General features: G+C 42.6%; 1 protein-coding gene across 6 annotated transcripts in view; it reads right to left on the bottom strand.

Annotated features, from left to right (window-relative positions):
• The window catches only part of COMMD1 (copper metabolism domain containing 1), a 241,566-nt gene that overhangs the window by 194,026 nt on the left and 21,408 nt on the right, over positions 1-26,132 (bottom strand). The window contains exon 1 of one of the 6 annotated variants that reach the window (XM_045369211.3): positions 2,827-25,617. The exons of the other annotated variants lie outside the window; for them this stretch is intronic. Coding sequence (XP_045225146.2) covers positions 2,827-2,880 — 54 coding nt within the window. The 5' untranslated portion in view covers positions 2,881-25,617. Of the gene's footprint in view, positions 1-2,826; positions 25,618-26,132 lie in introns of those variants that run through there. 6 annotated transcript variants of the gene reach the window in all.

A 26,132-nucleotide genomic window follows, 5' to 3' on the forward strand; every position in this document is an offset into this window, starting at 1 on the left:
ACCTATAGGCTGAGGTGGGAGAATCGCTTGAACTCTGGAGGAGGAAGTTGCAGTAAGCTGAGATAGCTCCACTGCACTCTAGCCTGGGCAACAGAGTGAGACTCTGTCTCAAAAAAACAAACAAAAACAACGATAACCTAAGATCAAGCATATGTTCAATTATCATTCTTGCTGCACTTATATAATTAGACCAAATTTAATAAGATTACACTTGTTTTGTAAACAAGAGTAGTCTTACTTTTATCTTTGATCAAACTGAGGATGACTGTACAGAGAAATTTTACCTTTTTTTTTTTTTTGAAACAGAGTCTTGTTCTGTCACCCAGGCTGGAGTGCAGCAGTGTGATCTCGGTCGGCTCACTGCAACCTCCACCTCCCAGGTTCAAGCAATTCTCTTGCCTCAGCCTCCTGAGTAGCTAGGATTACGGGCACCTGCCATCATGCCCAGCTAATTTTTGTATTTTTGTAGAGAGGGGGTTTCGCCATGTTGGCCAGGCTGGTCTTTAACTCCTAACCTCAAGTGATCCACCCGCCTCAGCCTCCCAGAGTGCTGGGATTATAGGCACTAGCCACCACATCAGGCCAGAAATTTTACATTTCAATAGAAAACTATAACCAGTCTGGGTTATCAGACTGTAGTTCTGTTGTTTGTCTCTGAGTTATTTTTCACCACTGTAAACTGGATCCTGCTGTCTTGCGTATCTTGTCAGTAATTAATGTTTCCAATTTTTCTCCCACCCTCCTGACCTGAAGTCACTAGGAACTAAAACCTGACTGCCGGGATCTTTATTGAGACTCTAGCTTCTCTTGTCCCAAAGCCCTATAAGCTGAAGCTGTATGACTTGATATAAACTAAAAGAACTTATTTATACAACCATTTTGGCCACTCGGGAAGTTCACTGAACACCCACATCTTCCATGCTCTGCTCCAGGAAATAACCTTGTTCTTCTCCTGTTAATCTGTCCTTTGTTACAGGAATCTATTCCAATTAAGAATTTATCAGGCGACCAGGCACAGTAGCTCATGCCTGTAATCTCAGCAATTTGGGAGGCCAAGGCAGGAGGATTGCTTGAGCCTAGGGGTATGAGACCAGCCTGGACAACATAGCAAGACCCTGTCTCAATTTAAATAAAAAAGAAAAGAACCAATGAGGGTTGAGAGAAAAATAGTTTTCCCTCCCTATACAGATAAACCAGTGACTGCTGTACTAACTAGCCCCTTTTCCTTTTTGTTTGCCTCTCAATTTCACATCCCTTTCTTGCTTAATTGAAATGTTTTGTTTTCATGACAGCCTACCATTGAATTAATTGAAATTTTTTTCATTCCATAACTTAAACTTGTTAAGCCTTTATAAAAAAAAAAAAATTTTTTTTTTTGAGGCAGGGTCTCCCTGTGTTGCTCAGGCTGGTCTTGAATTCCTGGGATCAGGCAATATTCCTGACTCTGCCTCCCCAAGTGCTGGGATTACAGGTATGAGCCATCACACAGGGCCACTCATTAAGCCTTTCAAAAGACAAAAATAAGTTTTACTTACAAGTTTCTTCCTTCATTTTGATACTCTAGAGGAGCATTCAAGGCTTCAAATGAGTTTTCCCTCAAGCCTGACGCAAAATTCATTTCCTGTGGACATCCCATGGTTCATTCTTTATGAAAACCCATCCCCACGGCCCTTCCAGGACAGATGTCCCAACTGTCCCACTCAAGAGATACTAATAACTGGAATTTATTTTTCATTCTATACTACCTCTCACATTCCCCCACCACCCCCAGACACACACCCCTATTTCAAATTAATTTTGTATTTAAACATACATAGTTGTGGATGCTTAAACTGGATTTAGGTATTTTGGATTATACCAAAAAAGAAAGGCCAGGCGCGGTGGCTCACGCCTGTAATCCCAGCACTTTGAGAGGCCGAGGTGAGCAGATCACCTGAGGTTGGGAGTTTGAGACCAGCCTGACCAACATGGAGAAACCCCATCTCTACTAAAAATACAAAAAATTTGCCGGGCGTGGTGGCACATGCCTGTAATCCCAGCTACTTGGGAGGCTGAGGCAGGAGAATCGCTTGAACCCGGGAGATAGAAGTTGCAGTGAGCCAAGATCACACCATTGCACTTCAGCCTGGGCAACAAGAGCGAAACTCCATCTCAAAAAAAAAAAAAGAAAGAAAGAAAAAGAAAAAAGAAATACAAAAACAAAAGTTGCTTGTTGTCGTTGTCCTTATTTTTTTTTTTTTTGGAGACAGAGTCTCGCTGGCTCTGTCACCCAGGCTAGAGTGCAGTGGCACGATCTCGGCTCACTGCAAGCTCTGCCTCCTGGGTTCAAGCCATTCTCCTGCCTCAGCATCCCAAGTAGCTGGGACTAAACGCACCCACCACCATGCCCAGCTAATTTTTTTTTTTTTTTGTATTTTTAGTAGAGACGGGGTTTTACCATGTTAGCCAGGATGGTCTCGATCTCCTGATCTTGTGATCTGCCCGCCCTGGCCTCCCAAAGTGCTGGGATTACAGGCGTGAGCCACCGCGCCCAGCCTCATTTTCTTTTACTGTAACTGAATACCTGAGACTATTTAGCTCACAGTTTTGGAAGCTGCAAAGTCCAAGGTTGAGGGGCCGTACCTGCTGAGGGCCTTCTTACTACTATGGCAGAGGGTATCACACGTGGGAAGAGGTCAAAAGCATGGCAGCTCAGGTCTCTCTTTGTCTTCTTATAAAGCCACCAGTCCCATCATGGCTCACCCCTACATTGATACAGAAGGGCTGGGTTCTGGCTAAACCCCACCCTTAAGCCTGGAACCACAGCACTAAGTGAAAACAGCTGACCTGGTTTTCTGCCCAAATGTTGACTTTTTGTCCTGCCACATCCTTAGCCCCCATACCTCCACCGCCCTGAAAAAAAAAAACACTTCAGCTGGCAGAGCAACACAAGCAGCTGAGTGTTAGGGATACAAGCGGCTGAGCAATGGGGATACAAGAGCTGAGCATTGTGGATACAAGCAGCTGACTGGCAAGCAGAGAAGAAACTGAGCATCAGAGACTATGGATAGACGCAGCTAATTTCAGATGTGCAGCTTTGGAGAGGGGCCCAGCCAGAGACAGCTGGGCTTCAGGGAAACATCACCTTCTTCCCACACAATCCCCTTTCCAACTCCCCATCCTGCTGAGAGCCACTTTCATTGACCAATAAAATCCTCCACATATACTACCCTTCAATCTGTTCATGTGACCTGATTCTTCCCAGATGCCAGACAAGAACCCAGGTGCCGAGAGGGCAGGGGCTGCCATTCTGACCCTCGACTGAGCTGGCTGGCACTTGGTCATCCCTGGACAGGAGAGCTGAAAGACAGCACTGGCTGTAACATGCTTGGATGCTGCTGCGGGGTCCACACAGAACCTATTCCCGCCAGGGAGGAGCAACCAGCTGCTTCCAGCATTCATTTGCTCTCATTCCCGCACTTGCTCACATGCTCCCTCATGCAAGGGGTTTGGGCACACGGCAGCCAAGTAAACAAGCCACACCCCTGTCACAAGTACAGCAACGGGATCAAGGGAATTATCCCATCTCACCATGACCTTTTCTAATCCTAATTACCTCCCAAAGACCCCACCACCAATCAACATATAAATTTGGGAATTAAGTTTCCAACATACGAAATCTGGAGAACACACTCAAACCATAGCACTTATTCACTTGTTCTTTCTTCGCTTCTTATAGTGCCAACCTCTCCTACATCTATGGTGAACCAAGAAATGGAAAAAAAAAAAAAGAATATAAAGCCAATGGTTCTTTTATTTACACCTCTCATTTGAGCTCCAAGCACAGAATATAGCTGCCTGTTTTACTATTGAGGGGCCTGTAAAACATAAGTGGTATTCGAATCTCTTGGCAATTCAGACAACTGAAATAACCGCAAGGAAATGCCATGAATGGAAGTACTGACTTTATAAATCCACTTGTGCCTTTTGTATACATTTTATCCAAAGAACTTTGCAGATTTAGACATTACTGTTAGAGAATAATTAAGAATGTAAGCAGAGAGGGAAGAAAAGGCCAGACACGGTGGCTCACACCTGTAATCCCAGAACTTTGGGAGGCCAACACGGGCATGTCGATTGAGCACAGGAGATTGAGGCTGCAGTGAGCTGAGATCACGCCACTGTACTCCAGCCTTGGTGACAGAGCAAGACCCTGTCTCAGAAAAAACAACAACAAAGACCATGGAGTCTTTCAAAGTCTCAGAGGCATACAACTGGGATAGAAATCCTGCAACTACCATCCTCAAATGCAAAGTTCCTTTGGTACATATCTTCTCAAAATTCTAATTCCTCAAAGCTGTCTTTCCTAACTGAAACTAACATTTTTCACTAAGCCTTCTGGAATTTTACCCAAGTACTTATGTCAAGTAGCATTGAGCCCACAGTAAAGCTGTTCACCCCCTCAAAGCCTTTTAAACATATAGGTAATGGACTGAGGTAATAATATAGCACCTACTGTTGCCCATTACCATCCAACACCTGAAATGAACTCATAAAAAGTGAAACAAAGCTGAGATAATGAAGAATAGACCAATCTGAGGAGGATCATAAAAGCAGCAAGAATAAGGCTAGTCCAAGACACCTTTAGAGGCTCTGCCCATGAGAACTTCGAGGACTTCTTCCAATTTTGGCAGCTGCCACTGAAGGCTTTGCCAAAAAGAAGCAGCAACCCTCCTATGTGATCAGCATCCAAAGGACTCCCAAGACCCATTCAACTTGTCTGTCAGCATATTGTTTTCCCAAGCCATTTCTGTGGTCCATTACTCTCCCTTATTTTATTTTTATTTTTATTTATTTTTTTAAGACAGGGTCTCACTCTGTCACCCAGGTTGGAGTGCAGTGGCATGATCTTGGCTCACTGCAACCTCCACCTCCTGGATTCAAGCGACTCTCTCACCTCAGCCTCCTGAGTAGCTGGGACTACAGGCATGCACCACCACTCCTGGCTAATTTTTCTAATTTTTGTAGAGATGGAGTTTCACCATATTGGCCAGGCTGGTCTCGAACTCCTAACCTCAAGTGATCCTCCCACATCAGCCTCCCAAAATGCTGGGATTACAGGCACGAGCCCCCACACCCAGCCTATCCTCCTTTAATTACTGCCTGTGTGTACGCTGAATGTTAATTACATATTTGACAGTCACAATAAGCCACAAGTTTGAGCATATATAATTGGTTATGGAGCCACTGAGAAACCTCACAACTTCAGTATGAGTTAGCATACCTATGTAGTGTGAACCTAATTAATGTAACACTTATCGTATCTGAAACTTGTTTCGTCCCCCAAGAACCCCAAAGACACACACTGCCTCAGTTGCCTCTGCTTCAATGCTTCAATTCCATGCCTATCAAGCAATCTTCCAGCTATTATCTTAGTATTCCAGGTGACTTAACATTTAAAAAAGGTGTCTTAAACAATGGATACAAATAATTCTGATGGATAGGTGAGCTCAAACCACACACACACACACAAACAACCCTCTGGTTTATCCAACAGTCTCTTAGGAGTCTCTTGCTATTTTTTATTTATTATTTTTCTTCCGAGACAGAGTCTTGCTCTGTCGCCCAGGCTAGAGTGCAGTGGCATTATCTCGGTTCACTGCAACCTCCACCTCCTGGGTTCAAGAAATTCTCCTGCCTCAGTCACCCGAGTAGCTGAGATTACAGGCGTGTGCCACCACGACTGGCTAATTTTTGTATTTTTAGTAGAGATGGAGTATCACCATGTTGGCTAGGCTGGTCTCGAACTCCTGACCTCATGATCCGCCTGCCTCGGCCTCCCAAAGTGCTGGTATTACAGGCATGAGCCACCATGACCAGCCTTAGAAGTCTCTTTGGATCATTCTCTTAGAGACTAATCAGTTCTGGATGCCAGAGCAAAAGAGGTTTATAAAGTATCAATGCAGAATCCTGGTCACTTTACAAGTTCTGCCAACCAAAGACTGTCCTGGCAGTCAGCTGGCTTCCCCCTCTCAGAGAATTTCTCCTTTTCCTGAACCTCAATAGCAGTCACCTGGACTTTTCATAACATCTGGGCATAATTACACAGAAAAGGTTGTAGGGGAGGAAAAATATCTTTCCCTCCCCCTATCTTAGGTTTATGGCTGAGTCCCTTATGATAAAAAACAGGTGAACAAAAGAAAAGCACACAATTTTTTTTTTTTTTCTTGAGACAGGGTCTTGCTCTGTCACCCAGGCTGGAGTTCCGTGGTGCAATCACAGCTCACTAGCTCACTACAGCCTTGACCTCCCAGGCTCAGGTGATCCTCCTACCTTAGCCTCCAGAAAAGCTGGGACCACAGACATGCGGCACCACACCCAACTAATTTTTTGTAAAGACCAGGTCTCATTATGTGGCTTAGGCTGGTCTTGAACTCCTGGGCTCAAGTGATCCTCCCACCTTGGGCTCCCAAAGTGCTGGGATTACAGGTGTGAGCCAGTGCACCTGGCCTTACAAATTTAAGTTGTATATGACACAGGAGCTTTCATAAGTGTAGATTTGAAGAAACAGTTGAACCTGAATATTGTTATGCTAGGTTTGATGGAGAGAGGAGAGTCGTGGAGAAATATGATAGGGCAAAAAAAGTATGATCTAATGGTAATAAACTAGGGGAAATGTATTAAAGTCCATTTGCTGAGACTCTTCTTGATGTCTACGTGTCTTCAGAGTTAGAGATGTTCCTTTCTTCTAGGTATAAGAAGGACACCTCTCTGTGAAAGTTGCAGATAGCAAGATGAAATTAACTTTTGCTAGACCCAGACAAAATAGAGCTGGGAACGCCCAAAGAAGAGGAGGCCCATGCTTGTCAGATAAGAACAGTTTCCAAGGACTTTCTAAAAGTCGTTCTGTGTCCTTCACACATCTCCTGCTTTGATAAGGTTTATCACTAGACATTCTTTAGGACTGCAGTAATTCAAATAATTATTGAACTGGAAACAGTTATCTCGGACATGTAATTCAGATAAAATGTTTTCAGAAGAACACTTGCCCAGTAAGGGCATCTCCACCAATGAACTGATAACAACTCTGGCTTTGAACCTCTGGAACCAATGAACTCCGTTCCTAAGCAGCTTATGTAAATCTCTTTTGCTAATAAAAGCTTCCCTTACCCTTCCCTCATGGAATGCACTGGTGGATTGCCATTCCATGCATTCCAGGTTATAATCCTTATTTCTACTCCTCAGTAAACGCAACATGTATAGACATAGTTTTTTCTAGCATCCTTTTTTTAAGATTGACATCTCAGATGAGGATCTTGGGACCTGCTTCAGGGGACTAGGGCAGGAAAAGGTGTGAGAGACCTTCCTGTTTGGCTATTTTCTCAAATGCCTTCAGCCTAAAAAATATTCAAGGTGGGTTTATAGCTTATCACAACCAGTTACAAATTTATTTGTTCCTTCTCCATTCCCACTGCTTCACTTGACTGGTCTTAAAAATGAAAAAAATATGTCAAGGTACAACATTTTGGGGTAGCATGTCCTGGATCCTATAAAGGTTGTATTCCTGAAAATGTCAATACGTGACAAATTCCTTTTCCAAAACTGAAAAATGTATGCTTAGCTCTTCAGGATACTGAAAATAGATATTAAATAGCTCCCTAGGCTAGGCACAGTGGTTCACACCTGTAATCCCAGCACTTTAGGAGGCCAAGGTGGGCGGATCTCTTGAGTCCAGGAGTTTGAGACCAGCCTAGATGACGAAATGAAACCCTGTCTCTACCAAAAATACAAAAATTAGCCAGGCATGGTAGCACACACCTGTAACCCCAGCTACTCAGATGGCTGAGGCACAAGAATTGCAAACTCAGGAGGCGGAAGTTGTAATGAGCCGAGATCGCACCACTGCACTTCAGGCTGGGCAACAGAGGGAAACTCTGTCTCGAAATAAATGAATAAATAAATAGCTCCCTGCTTTATATTACTTCTTACAGAATTTGTTAATTAAAATTTACAAAAGGTTACTATCACACTGGTTTTTAAGAAAAAAAAAAAGCCGGGCGCGGTGGCTCAAGCCTGTAATCCCAGCACTTTGGGAGGCCGAGACGGGCGGATCACGAGGTCAGGAGATCGAGACCATCCTGGCTAACACGGTGAAACCCCGTCTCTACTAAAAATTACAAAAAACTAGCCGGGCGAGGTGGCGGGTGCCTGTAGTCCCAGCTACTCGGGAGGCTGAGCCAGGAGAATGGCGTGAACCCGGGAGGCGGAGCTTGCAGTGAGCCGAGATCTGGCCACTGCACTCCAGCCTGGGTGACAGAGCAAAACTCCATCTCAAAAAAAAAAAAAAAAAAAACTGGCCAGGCGGGGTGGCTAACACCTATAGTCCAAGCACTTTAGGAGGCTGAAGAGGGCAGATCACCTGAGGTCAGGAGTTTGAGACCAGCCTGATCAATATGATGAAACCCCGTCTCTAATAAAAATACAAAAATCTGCCGGGCGTGGTGGCGTGTGCCTGTAATCCCAGCTACTTGAGAGGCTGAGACAGGTAAATCACTTGAACCCAAGAGGCAGAAGTTGCAATGAGCCATTGCACTCCAGCCTGGGCAACAAGAGTGAAACTCGGTCTCAAACAAAACAAAACAAAACCTTCAGAAGGCCACTGTTTTGGACTAATCTACTCCACTAGGTCCCAATAGACAACACTAAAAATAAAAATGGAGTCACCCACGCTAAAATTCACATCACCACTACTAAAACTAAGTTGTTATCTGACCCAAGGAATGAGGACAGAGCCATAACAGCCAATTTCCCCAAAAGGCCAGTTTCAGTCTTCAATTAGCATGAGAATGAAGTTTCCTTTGCTTCAATCCTTACACAAAAAAGGTAGCCTGAAGTAACCTGATGTCAATTATTTTTCTATTGTTCTATCTCCCCATCACTGCCTTACAAGGAAAGTAACTTTTTGAAATGATCACTCTGCATTTTATTCTTTGTTTCTGCTTTATTCAGCCCTTTCTGCCTATAAAACCAACCCCCTCTGCTCAATTCATGGTAACATTTATTCTATTTTATTGAATGAAGTGTTGCCCAATTTTAGAGTTGCAAATATACAATTGAGATTGTTAAACCAAAAGTGATTGAGGCAAGTCTTAATAGATTAGAGGTTTATTTAGCCAAGGTTGAAGATGTGCCCAGGGGAAAAACAAAACACAGAGGCACCTGTGACCTATACTTTTTCCAAAGGAGGTTTTGTGAAGTTTGGCATTTAAAGAGTAAAGAGCAAGCAGGAGGGAGGAATAAAAGAAAGAACAGGTAGGCAGTGAGGCAGATGGTTACATTCTTGTGAAACTCCAATTAGCCTCAGAAAAATCTATATTTTACATGAGAAAAGAGGAAGTAAAGGAAAAAGCCAACTATGTATTGTCTCAAGCTCAGTACATCTACATTTTACATAAGATAAACGTGAAAAGAGAGTAGAAGAAATGAGGCTATGACATGGGGTTGTGATATTATAGCTATCGATTTGGCAACAAAAGGAAAATTGTATTGATGACTCAGATCCCAAGTTTAACTTTCCCTTTTGCACAGTGAGTTTTGGGTTCCAAGGTTCTATTTTTCTTTCTTAAGATCTTTAAACCAAATTAGTTGTAATTTTGTGTTTTGACAGATTATCATCGTGTCTGAAAGTATATTCCACTGTAGCTGGATATGGCTCTCAAAGACAAATAACTAAAATCTAACCTTATAAAGGGGACAGTCTTACTTGTATATTATTTACGCAAATTAATCCGTTTAATTTAAAAAACACTAACTCGCCAGGCGCAGTGGCTCATGCCTGTAATCCCAACACTTTGGGAGGGCGAGGCAGGTGGATCACGAGGTCAGGAGATCGAGACCATCCTGGCTAACACAGGGAAACCCCGTCTCTCCTAAAAAATACAAAAAAGCCCTTGTCTAGGCTCCGCAGTGAAGCCAGCAGACTTCACTTATAAGACCTTGCTGCGATAAGCAAACCCCAATTACAAACCATCCAGACCCCACGGGGGAGGTCATAGGAAGCATAAACAAACTTTACCTACACCCTCCTGTAATAAATGTCACAAGGTGATATATGGCAAAATTAACCAGCAAACAAACCCCAGATGCAGCCATACCAAAGAACTCCCTCAAACTCCCCTCCCCAAATAAACCCCTCATTCTGTAAGCTTGGTGCTGCCTCCTCTGTGATGGAGCAGCCGGCAGGTTAAGGGGACACCCTCTCCTGTCGTCCTTGTCAACGACAGTCTCTTCTTCCTCTACCCCCCTCTCCTCCATTCCGTGACCTCAATGCTCTCGGCCTCCATTCAGAGATCTGTTCTAAGAGGCTTATCTTTCACTGCAATACCGCATGGCCTCAGTATCAATTGGACATTGGCTCCCAATGGCCCGAAAACGGCACTTTACCACTTTCGCCATCGCAATAGGAAATGGTCTGAGATTCCTTATATTCGGGCTTTCTTAACTCACTGTAACTGCCATTCCCTCTGTCAGTCCGGTTCTACTTTCCAAATTCTTTTCACCCGCTCCAAACCTGACTCGCCTCCTGCTCCCCTCACCCCAATAGCCCTAGCCGACGACCTCTCCTTTGATCCTGCCGATTTCTCCCCTCCTCAACATCCTAATCCTCCACTGAACAGCATGACCCCCTACCGCATGCCTCCGCTCCAGCTCTACCTCTCTTTCCCCCTCTCTCCCATCATCCCGCCTCCGACTCTGAGTCCTCCCCATCTCCACCACTTACTCGTTCTCAAGCCCAACACGCGCAGCAGCCCACTCCCTTGCTTCCTCCCATTTTTCTCCTGTCCACTTTCCCCTCAGAGAGAGATGCTGTATAGCTAGCTAAGGAAATCAGAAATTTAATCAAACCTTACAAGAGGTAAGAGTGGGTGGCTCCATACAGTCTCCTCACCAGTAAGTAAACCCACCTGAAACACTGCAGAGTGACATGGTTTGGCAGCTACACTGAAACAGTTCACGCTTCACACTATTCAAGAAATTCTCTTTCTAGACTCCACCTGTAACCCCAGCACTTTGGAAAGCCAGGGCAGGTGGATGGCTTGAGCACGAGTTCAAGACCAGCCTGGGCAACATGGCAAAACCCCATCTCTACAAAAAATACAAAAATTCACTGGGTGTGCTGGTGCACATCTGCAGTCTCAACCACTCAGGAGGCTGAAGCAGGAGGATGGCTTGAGCCTGGGAGGAGGAAGTTGCAATGAGCCGAGATCATGCCACACTGCACTCCAGCCTGGGCAATGCCAGACCTTGTCTCAAAAAAATAAAAAAAAATTCTCTTTCTAAATATAAATCTGAGTTTATGTCACTTGCCCAATTAAAACTTTTTTACTGGCTCCCTGCTCCCCACAAAATAAAGTCCAAATGTGTCAGCTTTCTTGACTATCAGGTCCCCTTTATCATCTTATCTCACATAGTTCACAGTGATCTTGGTATCCCTGAACTCAACACACATTTCTGTAGTTACATGTCTTAATGTTATTCTTCCTATACAGAACCCCTTATTTTGTTTGTTGAAATATTTCCTAATACTAACTTAAAAGCTGTTACAGTCTAGTAACTGTTATATCCTAGTAGCTGCTATAGCCTATTACAACTCATTCATTAGGCTTTTATTTTGCTTTCAATTCTAATCATTTAGCTAGATGTGCATCTCTCCTAGTATTCCTTGAGAAATTCAGTGTTTTCCTCATCTGTATATGCCCCTCAATACCTAGCACTATATTTTACACATAGTTTAATGTATACAGGAATGAATTAAGCACTATTTACCACCTGACTAAAAGGAATACAATTCTGCATCATCCATCATTTAGTTTACCCACCCAGACAGAAGAAAATTAATGACTACACCGAATCTAATGAAATATTAAAGGTTTATAATTTAATAATTTAAAAATCTTGATAGATATCCCATAAAAAGTGGCAGTTTCTGTTTTAGAGTCCACTAATCAAGTAAGCTTCCAAATCTTCACACTCCAAATGCCTAAAAGAACAGCTTAGTATCTGCTTCAGCAAAATCTCTTGAGGCTAGATATCTTGAAAGCAATTTGCTGCCTTCCACATTACCCAAGTCTGATTACAGAACATTACATTAGGATTATATTAAATTACACTGTTATTCAACAAAAAGATCTACAATTTTAGTCACTCCAGAACAGATTTACATGCTAACCCAGAAACCATGCAAAGCAAAGTCAATGGTGGTTCTATGAATAATCGACTTAATTATTTTCCTCCAAACAGATGTATATCCCCCTTTGTTATCTTTCTCCTAAATACTGGATATATAATCTTTGGCCAGAAGCCTGTATGGGGTCTTTAAAAGTAATTACAACTAATAGTATCTGTGGAATTACTTCACATTTGTCTATTTTAATCAATTTCAAGTTGCATAAAGTTACATAAGGGGAAAGAACTAAACATCACAAATTTTTATAATAAAACTGCCACAATCCTAGGCCGGGCATGGTGGGTCACACCTGTAATCCCAGCACTTTAAGAGGCCGAGGAGAGTGGATCACCTGAGGTCAGGAGTTTGAGACCAGCCTGGCCAACATGGTGAAACCCCATCTCTACTAAAAATACAAAATTAGCCGGGCGTAGTGGCTCATGCCTATAATCCCAGCTACTCAGGAGGCTGAGGCAGGAGAATTGCTTGAACCCAAGAGGCAGAGGTTGCAGTGAGCCAAGATCATGCCATTGCAGTCCAGCCTGCGTAACAAAAGTGAAACTCCATCTCAAAACAAACAAACAAACAAAAAACTGCCACAATCCTATAAAAATAGGATGGAAGCACAATCTTCAAAACCAGATTAACAAGGTAAAAGTCCGCTTTTAGGGTAAAACTTAAGAATTTTCCCTGCGTTGGCCCAGATTTCTCCAAAACATAATTCCACATCACAGTTAAATGCCAAAAATCACCAAGTTTTCTAATATCATAACACAAAGCATTATAAAACCAAGACCTAGTCATTTTCTGTATTAAAAGGGCTATAAAACTAATTATTTTCTACAATTTTTCTTGTATAATCTGTTACTATAATAAAATGGTAACAAATATGTTCAAATCCAAAATACTCTACAGAACACATCGACGGAAAAACAGTCTTCTTATCGGTGGTCCTGGAAAAAAAAATTTAAATAAAGAACAAGAATAACTGTAAAGTTAAATAATGGTTTAAAAAACCGATCTTCTGGTTTGCACCTCTAAGAAACACAATGGCTGTTTCTTAGAGATCAAGGTTGTTTTTTTTTAATAATGCAAACAGGCAGTTAAAGAAAGGTGAAAGCAAATTGTCAATCACCATTCCCCTAAAATAATACTGGGTTAGTCTAGTTCTCAGAAACAATGACCAACAGTATATATTCAGATTCAATATTTAATATTTCTGTAAACGACTAAACCCAAGAATTTAACACATTTTAAATGGTTACAAATGTTTACTTCTATAGTACTATAATTGAAGATCAAAAATATATTTTTTAGGCCTGGCATGTTGGCTCACACCTGCAATCCCAGCATTTTGGGAGGCCGAGGTGGATGGATCTCTTGAGGTCAGGAGTTTGAGACCAGCCTGGCCAACACGGTAAAACCCTATCTCTACTAAAAATACAAAAATTAGCCAGGCATGGTGGCACGCACCTGCAGTCTCAGCTACTCGGGAGGCTGAGGCGGGAGAATCATTTGAACCCGGGAGGTGAAGGCTGCAGTGAGCCAAGATCACACCTCTGTACTCCAGCCTGAGTGACAGAGTAAGGCTCCATCTCAAAAAAAAAAAAAAAAAAAAAAAAATTATATATATATACACACACACATACACATATACACACATACACATATATGTATACATACACACATTTATATATATATATAAAAACATATCTCTCTCCAGGATTTTCTCTAGGAAAAATCTTTAAGGGTTAGGATTCCTTCTACACTCACTGGAAAATCAAAACAAATTTGGATCCGCTGTCAAGTGGCTATTTATGACACAAGCAGAGCACCAAATGTTCAAGATGCTTCTAAATTACACCCTTCAGTACTAGAAGCTCATTGTTACTGGCTTTTATTCTGCCAGGTTACTTTTACCCGTAACTTACTTACCATCTCAGTTCTCATAATTTTAAATAGGACTCCTTTCTTCATCAGCAAGAAGAAAAAATAACCCATAATGAAGCACCATATATATTTCCTATTAAAATCTATGCAACACCTTAGCCTTTAACTTCATAGGGAAAGAATTTAGCCTTTTCTAGAGGAACACTTTTGGCCAGCTCAGAAATGTAAGTATGGGAGAGTCTCCAGAAGTAATTACAAAGTTTAAAAAAAAAGTATGTTCTTTCTTTCCCTCTTTATTTTTAGAACCTTCTCTGCAGTACTGCTGATGGTCCATGGAGCCTTCTCTTGGGAAAGAGTACTTGATTAGCATAGTATCCAACTTCATTGCACAAATTAACATTTTTGTGTAAAAAAAAATTATTGCTCAAGAATCAGAATTGCTTAGAGGTCATCTCTGATAACCATAGCCCTACTACCAGCTGAAATTCATAGGTCTACAACAGGAGAATAATTCCTGAGCCTGTGGAAATTTAAATGACATAATAATAAAGAAAAAAAGAAAAGACAGAAAAATATTGCACTAGCTGTATTAGATCTTTTTCCAGTGACCCTCCTGCACATCCTCGACCTCTGGGGCTCAAGTGATCCTTGGCCTCCTGCCTCTTCAGTAGCTGGGACCACAGATGTGGGCTAGTATGCCTGGCTAATTTTTTATTTTTTGTAGAGACAGGGTCTCCCTATGTTGCCCAGGCTGGTCTTGAACTCCTGGGCTCAAGCAATCCTCCCACATCAGCCTCCCAAAGTGCTGGGATTATAGGCATGAGTCATTGCACCCAGTCTGTACTAGACCTTTAAAGAACTATTGGAGAAGCTGTAAAAGATGAGACAAATGATAGTAGAGGTATACAACTTAGGGAGGAAAATATTCCAATTTATTTAATTATGTGCTATGCAGCTTTAAAACAAAACAATTCTCCGTTATAAAGGCATTTAAAAGAAGCAAAACTCAGGGCACCAGTTCCTACATCACAATCTATTTGTATGGACAAAGCAGAGCCAAATTAAACAATATAAAACTTGTAAAATTAATCTGTCTGTGAATAGATAAAAATTGGTTCTCTACTCAATGGAAAAAAAAAAAAAAGCAATGAAGCCTGGTCGACATGGCAAAACCCCACCTCTACCAAAAAAAAAAAAAAAAAAAAAAAATACAAAAATTAGCTAGGTGTGGTAGTGCATGTCTGGAGTCTCAGCTATTTGAGAGGCTGAGGTGGGAGGATCACTTGAGCCCAGGCAGCAGAGGCTGTAGTGATCTGCGATGGCACCACCACACTCCAGGCCAGGAGACTGAACAAGACCCTGCCTCAAAAAAAAAAAAAGTGAAACAAGAAAAAGAAGCCCAGGCCAGGCACAGTGGCTACCGCCTATAATCCCAGCACTTTGGAAGGCCAAGGCAGGCAGATCACCTGAGGCTGGGAGTTCAAGACCAGCCTGACCAACATGGAGAAACCCTGTCTCTACTAAAAATCCAAAATTAGCTGGGCATGGTGGCGCATGCCTGTAATCCCAGCGACACTGGAGGCTGAGGCAGGAGAATCGCTTGAACCCGAGAGGCAGAGGTTGCAGTGAGCCGAGATCGAGCCATTGCACTCCAGCCTGGGTAACAAGAGCAAACTCCATCTCAAAAAAAAAAGATTAATCTTACAAATAAAGCACAGGTAACAGAAACCATCTCCAAATTTCTAAAATTATTGTTTTAAACATTTACTTGAAACATAAATGTTTGTCAAAGATGAAGCATAATAGAAGTCCAAATTTATAAAAACTATATTCTAAATTAAGATAGAGCTAAAAATGTGGGTGTTTTATTAAGACGAAAAAAAAATCCTGATTTTTTTTTCATGTTTCTGCAGTTTAAGGATCCACTCCACCAGACTGCATCATTTATACCTTTCTCTTGGCATTTATCATATATAAGATAGGGACAGTGACATTTACCTTGTGTATAGAGCAAGGTTCAGCATATTAGGGGTTTAGTATGCATTTAATAGGTAAATCAAAGACAAACATTTCCTTTAAAATCTCCTTACTCAGCCACTCCTTTAACCCAACCAAGTCAAGGTTCCAGGCCCAGAATAGTTACTTTGAGAAAAGGAAAACCAAAAATAGATTAATTAAATGGGTTTTGCCCTAAACTAAGAAAAGAGAAAAAAGATTTACAGGACATTTGGCCTCATTACAGGTCACCTGCGTCTATTAAAATACTCTACAAATCCCAGCTGGGTAATCTGCAATTGCTGCTTTATCATGTGATGTCCAGTGATATAAAAAAGTAACATCAGTCATTTGTCTATTCTTCAGAGAATGAAGAATATGTCTCATGTACTGCCATCTAAAGTCTCAAAAATGTTCAGTGAAATTAGCAAAACTTAGTTGCTTAAAAACTAGAAAATTAAAAGGAATATATTTATAGAACTTTAAATTTTCCAGAAAATGGTATTTCTAAATTTAAAAAATCAAGTCAAATATTTAGACATCTTTTTGGATAAGAAATTTTTATTGTTGAGTAGCCAACTTTTGAGCATTTTCTGAACTAGAAACATTCCAGAGAAAGAACATTTCAACATGATGTTGCTTCTAGCATATTTTATCAGTACATTGGCAAGCTGATATTCCACTGCCACCTACAGTAGAAAAACAGAATTACTGCTTATAGGTAAGGATGTAGACAGAATACAAAAGAAACCTAAAAGTATGACCTAAGAAGTCAAAAGTTACCAGTCTCTTCTGTTTCCTAATATAAACATTTTATGACTATATATTTTACATCCATTATTTTATACTCAAGTTAACTTTGTATTAACATATGCTATCCAAAATGTATAAGCGAAGTTTCTCCTTAAATTCACTCTATCGAAAAGGTTATACATGATAATATTAATACCATTCATTAATAATGCCATTCTTTGATTTTAAAAAACTCATCACTAACGCATAGTGAACTTCAGTCATTTTGTAAACTTGATACCAAATGCACTCTTTTTTTTTTTTTTTTTTTGAGCTGGAGTCTGGCTCTGTCTCCCAGACTGGAGTACAGTGGCACAATCTCAACTCTGCCTTCCGGGTTCAAGCGATTCTCCTGCCTTAGCCTCCCCAGTAACTGGGATTACAGGCGCATGCTACCGTGCCCAGCTAATTTTTTTGTATTTTTAGTAGATACGCGGTTTCATCATGTTGGCCAGGCTGGTCTCAAACTCCTGACCTCAAGTGATCCACCCACCTCAGTCTCCCAGAGTGCCAGGATTACAGGAGTGAGCCTTTGTGCCCGGCCCCAAATGCACTTCTAAGCTTCTGTTTTACTGCAAATGCTTTCCATAAAAATTTTCCAGGTATTTAGCAAGTAGGATCAAATTTTGCTTTCAAAATAATACACACTACATATGCAAAACATCAAACTACTGGAATATTTAAAATATAAAGAGGCATATTCCTCTGTAGGCATTTAACTTCTTCACAATTTACATCACACCCCAAAATGTCTTAGCAATACAATGTTTCTCAAAAGCCTCTAAAAAGAGCTTCGAGTGCTGGGTACAAATGGACTAAATTCCTAATACTACATTCCTAATAGTGCATTTAAAAATCACAGTTGAGACGATTAAATTTTTAAAAAGCTAAATACAGGCCAGACATGTTGGCTTATGCCTGTAATCCCAGCACTTTGGGAGGTCAAGGTGGATAGATCACTTGAGCCCAGGAGTTCAAAACCAGCCTGGACAACACAGGGAGACCCTGTTGCTAAAATAAAAATTTTTTTAATTAGCCAGGCATGGTGGCACACACCTGTAGTCCTAGCTACTCAGGGGGCTGAGGTAGGAAGATCGCTTGGGCCCCAGAAGTCAAGGCTACAGTGAGCTATGATCACACCACTGCACTCCAGCCTGGTCCACAGAGCTTAACCTTATCTTTAATCAATAAATAAAATTTAAAAAGCAAAATGCAGAAAGTTATATACAGTATACTCCATCTTGTGTTTGAAATAAAGAAGAGATTGCTGGCTAAACATAGTAGTATATTGTTCTTGTGAGAAGATAACTCTTGGAAATTTAAATCATCAAATGAAAAACTCAATTAAAAGGCCAAAAGAGGCCAGGTGTGCTGGCTCAGGCTTGTAATCCCAGCACTTTGGGATGCCAAGGCAGGAAGATCACTTAGGTCCAGAAGTTTGAGACCGTCCTGGGCAATATGATGAAACCCCGTCTCTACAAAGAAATACAAAAAAATTAGCCAGGTGTGGTGCCACACACCTGTAGACCCAGCTACTCAGGAGGTTCAGGTGGAAGGATCACTGGAGCCCGAGAGGTCAAGGCTGCAGTAAGCCATGTGCACATCACTGCACTCCAGCCTGGGCAACAGAGTGAGACCTTGTCTCAAATAAATAAAAAAATAGGCTGGGCACAGTGGCTCATGCCCGTAATCCCAGCACTTTAGGAGGCTGAGGCAGGAGGATCACTTGAGCCCAGGAGTTGAAAAGCAGCCTGAACAACATAAGACCCCATCTCTATTTTATTTGTAATAATCAAAAAACTAAATAAAATAAATAAGTTAAACAAAGGCTACAAAAGGCCAAGTGTGGTGGCTCATACCTGTAATCCCAGCATTTGGGAGGCTAAAGAGGGAAGGTTCCTTGAGCCCAGGAATTTGAGACCACCCTGGACAATACAGGGAGATCCTGTCTCTAAAAAAAGATAAAAATAAAAAAATTAGCCAGGCATGGTGGTGAGCTACTCAAAAGGCTACTCAAAAGGCTGAGGTGGGAGGATTGCTTGAGCCCAAGAGGTCAAGGCTACAAGTGAGGCATGATCATGCCACTGCACTCCAGCCTGGGTGGCAGACTGAGACTATGTCTCTCAAGAACCTTTAACCAATTTTTAAATTTGTTTGAAGGCTAGAAGATAAAGTTAAGGAAGTCAATCAAAAAGTGGGAAAAAACACACATGAAAAATGAGGTAGAAAGAGAAAATTAGAATATCTGTCTAGGAGGTCTAACATTTGAAAAATCAGAGTGCAAGAAAGAGAATAGAAAAAAAAGAGATAAAATAATCCGGGCTGGGCGTAGTGGCTCACACATGTAAACCTAGCACTTAGAGGGGCCAAGGCAGGCAGTTCACTTGAGCTCAGGAGGTGGAGACCAACCTGACCAACATGATGAAACCCCTTCTCTACTAAAAATACAAAAATTAGCCAGGCATGGTGGCACACACCTGGAATCCCAACTACTTGGGAGGGTGAAGTAGGAGACTTGCTCAAACCTGGGGGACAGAGGTTGCAGTGAGCCTAGATCATACCACTGCACTCCAGCCTGGGCAACAAGAGCGAAACTCCATCTCAAAAAAAAAAAAAAAAAGAAAGAAAGAAAGAAAAGAAAAGAAAAGAATTCGGCCAGGTACAGTGAGTGGCTCACGCCTGTAATCCCAAACATGAGGCCCAGTCGGGTGGATCACTTGAGGCCAGGAGTTTGAGACCAGCCTAACCAACATGGTAAAATCCCGTCTCAACAAAAAACACAAAAATTAGCCAGGCGTGGTGGTGCACACCTGTAATCCCAGCCACTTGGGTGGCTGAGACACGAAAATCGCTTGAACCCAGGATGCAGAGGCTGCAGTGAGCCAGTTTGCCCCACCACACTCTAGCCTGGGCAACAGAGCAAGACTCTGTCTCAAAAAACAAAAACAAAAAAACCCCCAGAAAACAAAAACAAAGTGCTGTGATACAGGCATGAGCCACCTCGCCCAACCACAATTATTTCTTATAATCTTTTCTTATTATCATTAATATCTTATTACTATTTTTTGTTTGTGTTGAGACGGAGCCTCGCTCTGTTGCCCAGGCTGGGGTGCAGTGGCGCGATCTTGGCTCACCCCAACCTTCGCCTCCGGGGTTCAAGCGATTCTCCTGCCTCAGCCTCCCGAGTAGCTGGGACTACAGGCACACGCTGCCATGCCTGGTTAATTTTTGTATTTTTAGTAGAGACAAGGTTTCACATGTTGGCCAGGCTGGAGGTCATTTTTAATTTACTACAGATCTCACAAGTCTAAAGAACAACCTAGTGAAATTCCTCAAAGGGACCAAACAGCAAACAGTGCCCATTTCCAGTTTTTAGATATTTATCAAGTAACCAATTTCAAAACATAATTTATATATATTGTTTCCAAATATTAATAAACATTATGAGTTTGAGAACAGATGTTTGGAGCAGAGGTTAGCACACCATACTTTTTTTTTTTTTTTTTGGAGATGGAGTCTCACTCTGTTGCCCAGGCTGGAGTGCAGTGGCGTGACCTCAGCTCACTGCAAGTTCCGCCTCCCGGGTTCACGCCATTCTCCTGCCTCAGCCTCCCGAGTAGCTGGGACTACAGGCACCTGCCACCATGCCCGGCTGATTTTTTTGTATTTTTAGTAGAGACGGGGTTTCACCACGTTAGCCAGGATGGTCTCGATCTCCTGACCTCATGATCCGCCCACCTCGGCCTCCCAAAGTGCTGGGATTACAGGCATGAGTCACCACACCTGGCCACTTTTCTCTTTTTTTTTGAGATGGAGTCTCACTCTGTTGCCCAGGCTGGAGTGCACTAGCGCGACCTTGGCTCACCACAACCTCCGCCTCTCAGGTTCAAGCGATTCTCCTGCCTCAGCCTCCCAAGTAGCTGGGACTACTGGCGGGTGCCACTATGCTCAGCTAATTTTTGTATTTTTCTTTTTTTTTTTTTTTTTTTTTTTTGAGACAGAGTCTCGCTCTGCCGCCCAGGCTGGAGTGCAGTGGCGTGATCTTGGCTCACTGCAAGCTCCGCCTACCGGGTTCACGCCATTCTCCTGCCTCAGCCTCCCGAGTAGCTGGGACTACAGGCGCCCGCCACCTCGCCCGGCTAGTTTTTTTGTATTTTTTAGTAGAGACGGGGTTTCACTGTGTCAGCCAGGATGGTCTTGATCTCCTGACCTCGTGATCCGCCCGTCTCGGCCTCCCAAAGTGCTGGGATTACAGGCTTGAGCCACCGCGCCCGGCCTAATTTTTGTATTTTTAGTAGAGATGGGGTTTTATTATCTTGGCCAGGCTGGTCTCGAACTCCTGGCCTCACGATCCTCCCGCCTTGGTCTCCCAAAGTGCTGGGATTACAGGCATGAGCCACTGAGCATGGCCACTTTTTTGCTTTAAAATTTTTAGAGATGGAGTCTCCCTCTGTCGTCTAGACTAGAGTGCAGTGGCTATGCACAAGCGTGACCATGCATGCCCTATAGCCTTGAGTTCCTGGGCTCAAGCAATCTTGTTACCCCAGCCTCTGGAGTAGCTGCTACTACAGGCCTGTGCCACCTCGCGGGTCAGCAAACTTTTTCTGTAAACATTCAGATGGTAAATATTTTTGGCTTTGAAGGTCACATGACCTCTATCACAGCCATTCAACTCTGTTATTAGAGTGGCTAAAGCTACTACAGACAAGATGTAACTAAATCAGCATGTAATCATGTTACAATAAAACTTTTTTTTTTTTTTTTTTAAGATGGAGTCTCGCTCTGTCGCCAGGCTGGAGTGCAGTGGCGTGATCTCGGCTCACTGCAACCTCCGCCTCTCAGGTTCAGGCGATTCTCCTGCCTCAGCCTCCTGAGTAGCTGGGACTACAAGCGCATGCCACCACACTCGGCTAATTTTTGTATCTTTAGTACAGATGGAATTTCACCATGTTGGCCAGGATGGTCTCCATCTCTTGATCTCATGATCTGCCCACCTTGGTCTCCCCAAAGTGCTGGGATTACAGGCGTGAGCCACCACACCTAGCCTACAATAAAACTGTATTTCTAAAGACAGGCAACATGCCAGATTAGTCCCACAGGACACAGTTTGCTGACCCCTGGTTTAAAGTACTACATTTCCTAGCTTTCCTCTTATACTAAGTGGTATATGTTTTCTCTCTATGCCAATCTTCTTAATAGCAATCTCCACATTTAAACACTCTCAATTCATTCTCTTATTCTACAAACTTTTACTAAGTGCCTACCACATGCCAGACACAGTATTAGGTATAAGGAATAAAGAAGAAACAATAATAATAATAAAGTCCTGCCCTCTTAATACTTACATTCTAGTAGAATAGTTAACAAATAAATAAGCTGATAAATACATAATATAATTTCATGTAATACTAAGTATGAAGAAAAAGTAAAGCCAGGTAAAAAGAAAGAGGAAGGAAGGATGAGGGTCTTTATAATATAAGTCAGGGAAGAACTCATAAGAAATGACGTTCAGGTAAGGAATGAATTAAACAAATGAACAAGCCATACAAATATCTACAGGAAAAACATTTCACATGTTTAAATAAGGACAAGATTAGAGTGCTGGAAATGAGAAAATGACATCAGAGAAGTGAGCAAGGGTAAGATCATGTAAGGACTCACGGCCTAGGGCAAAAGGATTGAATTTTATTCTAAGTTTGATGTGAAGCCAGGAACATGAAATGGTTGAAAGCAGGAGAGTAAGGAGGTATAACGCATTTTTTTAAAGGATCACTGGTATCTATGCAGAGGACAAATTGTAGAGGGCAGGAGTGGAACAGGAAGGCCACTATACGCTGTTGCAAGTATTTCTAGACTTCTAAAATAGGATCTAGGCAGGCTGGTTCATGCCTGTAATCTCAGCACTTTGGGAGACTGAGGCAGGAGGATCACTTGTGGTCAGGAGTTCAAAGCTACAGTGAGTTATGATTGCACCACTGCGCTCCAGCCTGGGCGACAGAGTGAGACCCTGTCTCTAAATAAATAAATAACAGAGTTTTGCTCATTGCCCAGGCTGAAGTGCAATGGTGCCATCTCGGCTCACTGTAACCTCTACCTCCCAAGTTCAAGCCATTCTCCTGCCTCAGCCTCATAAGTAGCTGGGATTATAGGCACCTGCCGCTACACCCAGACAATCTTTTGTATTTTTAATAGAGATGGGTTTCTGCCATGTTGGCCAGGATGGTCTCAAACTCCTGACCTTAGGTGATCCGCCCACCTCGGCCTCCCAAAGTGCTGGGATTACAGGCATGAGCCACTGAGCCCGACCTGGATAAATTAACATTTGATTGATATAACTGAGTACTAGAGTATACAAATTAGTAACAGACAACACGAAATGAGAATTTTCATTAAAGTTTTTTTTTCTGAGATGGAGTTTCACTCTTGTTGCCCAGGCTGGAGTACAATGGTGTGATCTTGGCTCACCGCAACCTCCACCTCCCAGGTTCAAGAGATTCTCCTGCTTCAGCCTCCCAAGTAGCTGGGATGGCAGGCATGCGCCACCACGTCTGGCTAATCTTGTATTTTTAGTAGAGACGGGGTTTATCCATGTTGGTCAGGCTGGTCTTGAACTCCCGACCTCAGGTGATCCGCCCGCCCCGGCCTCCCAAAGTGCTGGGATGACAGGCATGAGCCACAGCGCCCAGCCTAAAAGTTTTTGTTTAAAGTTCCAATGAAGAAATACAAAATCATCACCAGAGGGCAGTAGTGAATACAGACCAAGGTATACAAAAGGTGATGGATCTTCATAGTTAGATTATGCTCTTTCAGTAAACTGGGATTTACTGGAATTGAGCATATCCACAAGCTTAACAGCAATAACAATAAACATCATGCAAACTCATATCTATAAGAAGTTGAATTATAATGTGAGTAAAAAAAGCAGATTAAAATAGCAGTGTTGGGCTGGACACAGTAGCTCACGCTTGTAATCCTAACACTATGGGAGGTCGAGGAGGGTGGATTGCTTCAAGTCAGGAGTTCGGGACCAGCCTGGCCAATGTGGTGAAACCCCGTCTCTACTAAAATATAAAAATTAGCTGGGTGTGGTGGCAGGTGTCTGTAATCCCAGCTACTCAGGAGGTTGAGGCAGAATTGCTTCAACCCAGGAGGTGGAGGTTGCAGTGAGCTGAGATCGTGCCACTGCACTCCAGCCTGGGAGACAGAGCGAGACTCCATCTCAAAAAAAAAAAAAAAAAAAAAAGGCAGTGTTTAGCAAAACAAGAGTATTTATATATAGGATGTCATCTCCCTAAATAAACACACCATTCCCAATTAATTGACTTCATTGCTCCTTAGGGTCTACCAAAAATAAAAATTACAGCAAGTGAATGGCCAGCTTCACGTATCTACAAGCAGATGAAAGGTCTGTCCTTTTGTGATTAACAGGTAAGGCTAGAGAGAGTCAATGTCCCAGTCAAGTAGGATAGGAGGGTTCCATTCTAAACAGAAAACAGAACCAGTACAAATGCCAGGAATCACTACATAACACCTTGGCACACAACATGAAAGTCAGAGAGAAGCGCTACAGCTCAGGGAGCACCTGAACCTGAAACATGGCCTGTGAAATATATTGCCAGGCAGTTGGCAATAAGGAGGCTGTTAACACGTGTGTCCACTGTATCCACTGCTGAGAGTTATTTCTCCCGTCCTTCCTTCCTTTGCTTCTACCCTGTTGTTACCCTTCATTTTCACTTTCTTCACAGACCATGATATTACATAGATAATTGAAAGTATGAACTCTGTTGTCATTTAAAAATGTACATCCTGCTTAAGAGCAGGAATAAAAGTTAGAAAGATTATAAGAATAGAAGGTTGTTTCATTTTTTTCTTGCCTCCTCCACCAAGACTCCACATTGGTTACCTTCATATTGTGATCAAACTGGACTATTCACCATTTCCTGAACCCGCTCTTTTCCTGCCCCACCCATGCTGTTCTTAACTCAGAATGCTGTATATGCTACCCTTCATCTCAGTCTAAAATATGCTATACTCTCTTCAGAAGAAGCAAAAATGGCATCTCCAAGAAGCCTGCCAGAAAGAACTGAGATCTCTTAATCTATCTTCAGGTGCTTACTCACAATTTTATTTACAAATACAATCACATCCTTGCATCATGCTTATTTGTGTATGTTCCCTCTTACTGCAGATAGAGGTTCTATCTGCAAAACCTTTCAGTGTAAAAATTATGTTTGTGCCAGGCACGGTGGCTCATGCCTGTGATCCCAGCACTTTGGGAGGCCGAGGTGGGCAGAGCATCTGAGGTCCGGAGTTCAGGACCAGCCTGACCAACATGGAGAAACCCCATCTCTACTAAAAACACAAAATTAGCCAGGCGTGGTGGTGCATGCTTGTAATCCCAGCTACTCAGGAGGCTGAGGCAAGAGAATCGCTTGAAACTGGGAGGTGGAGGTTGCGGAGAGCCGAGATCACGCCATTACTTACGCTCCAGCCTGGGCAACAAGAGCGAAACTCCATATCAAAAATTAATAATAGGCCGGGCGCGGTGGCTCAAGCCTGTAATCCCAGCACTTTGGGAGGCCAAGACGGGTGGATCACGAGGTCAGGAGATCGAGACCATCCTGGCTAACACAGTGAAACCCCATCTCTACTAAAAAATACAAAAAAACTAGCCGGGCGAGGTGGCGGGCGCCTGTAGTCCCAGCTACTCGGGAGGCTGAGCCAGGAGAATGGCCTGAACCCAGGAGGCGGAGCTTGCAGTGAGCTGAGATCCGGCCACTGCACTCCAGCAAGGGGGACAGAGTGAGACTCCGTCTCAAAAAAAAAAAAAAAACAAACAAACAAACAAAAAAAAACAAAACAAAAATTAATAATAAAATAAAAATAAAAATAAATAAAAATCATGTTTGTTTTTTATGTTTCCATAACAATTAGAGAAATTTGGCTGGGCTCAGTGGCTCATGCCTGTAATCCCAGCACTTTGGGAGGTGGAGGCGGGTGGATCACGAGGTCAGGAGTTCAAGACCAGCCTGGCCAAGATGGTGAAACCCCATCTCTACTTAAAAACAAAAAAATTAGCCATGCATGGTGGCAGGCGCCTGTAATCCCAGCCACCTGGGAGGCTGAGGTACAGAACTGCTTGAACCCAGGGGGCGGAGGTTGCAGTGAGCCAAGATCATGCCACTGCACTCCGGCCTGGGCAACAGAGCGAGACTCATCTCAAAAAAAATAATAATAATTAGAGAAATTT

The sequence above is a fragment of the Macaca fascicularis genome, chromosome 13 (assembly GCF_037993035.2).
Source record: "Macaca fascicularis isolate 582-1 chromosome 13, T2T-MFA8v1.1".
In the NCBI taxonomy this organism is placed as follows: Eukaryota; Metazoa; Chordata; class Mammalia; order Primates; family Cercopithecidae; genus Macaca; species Macaca fascicularis.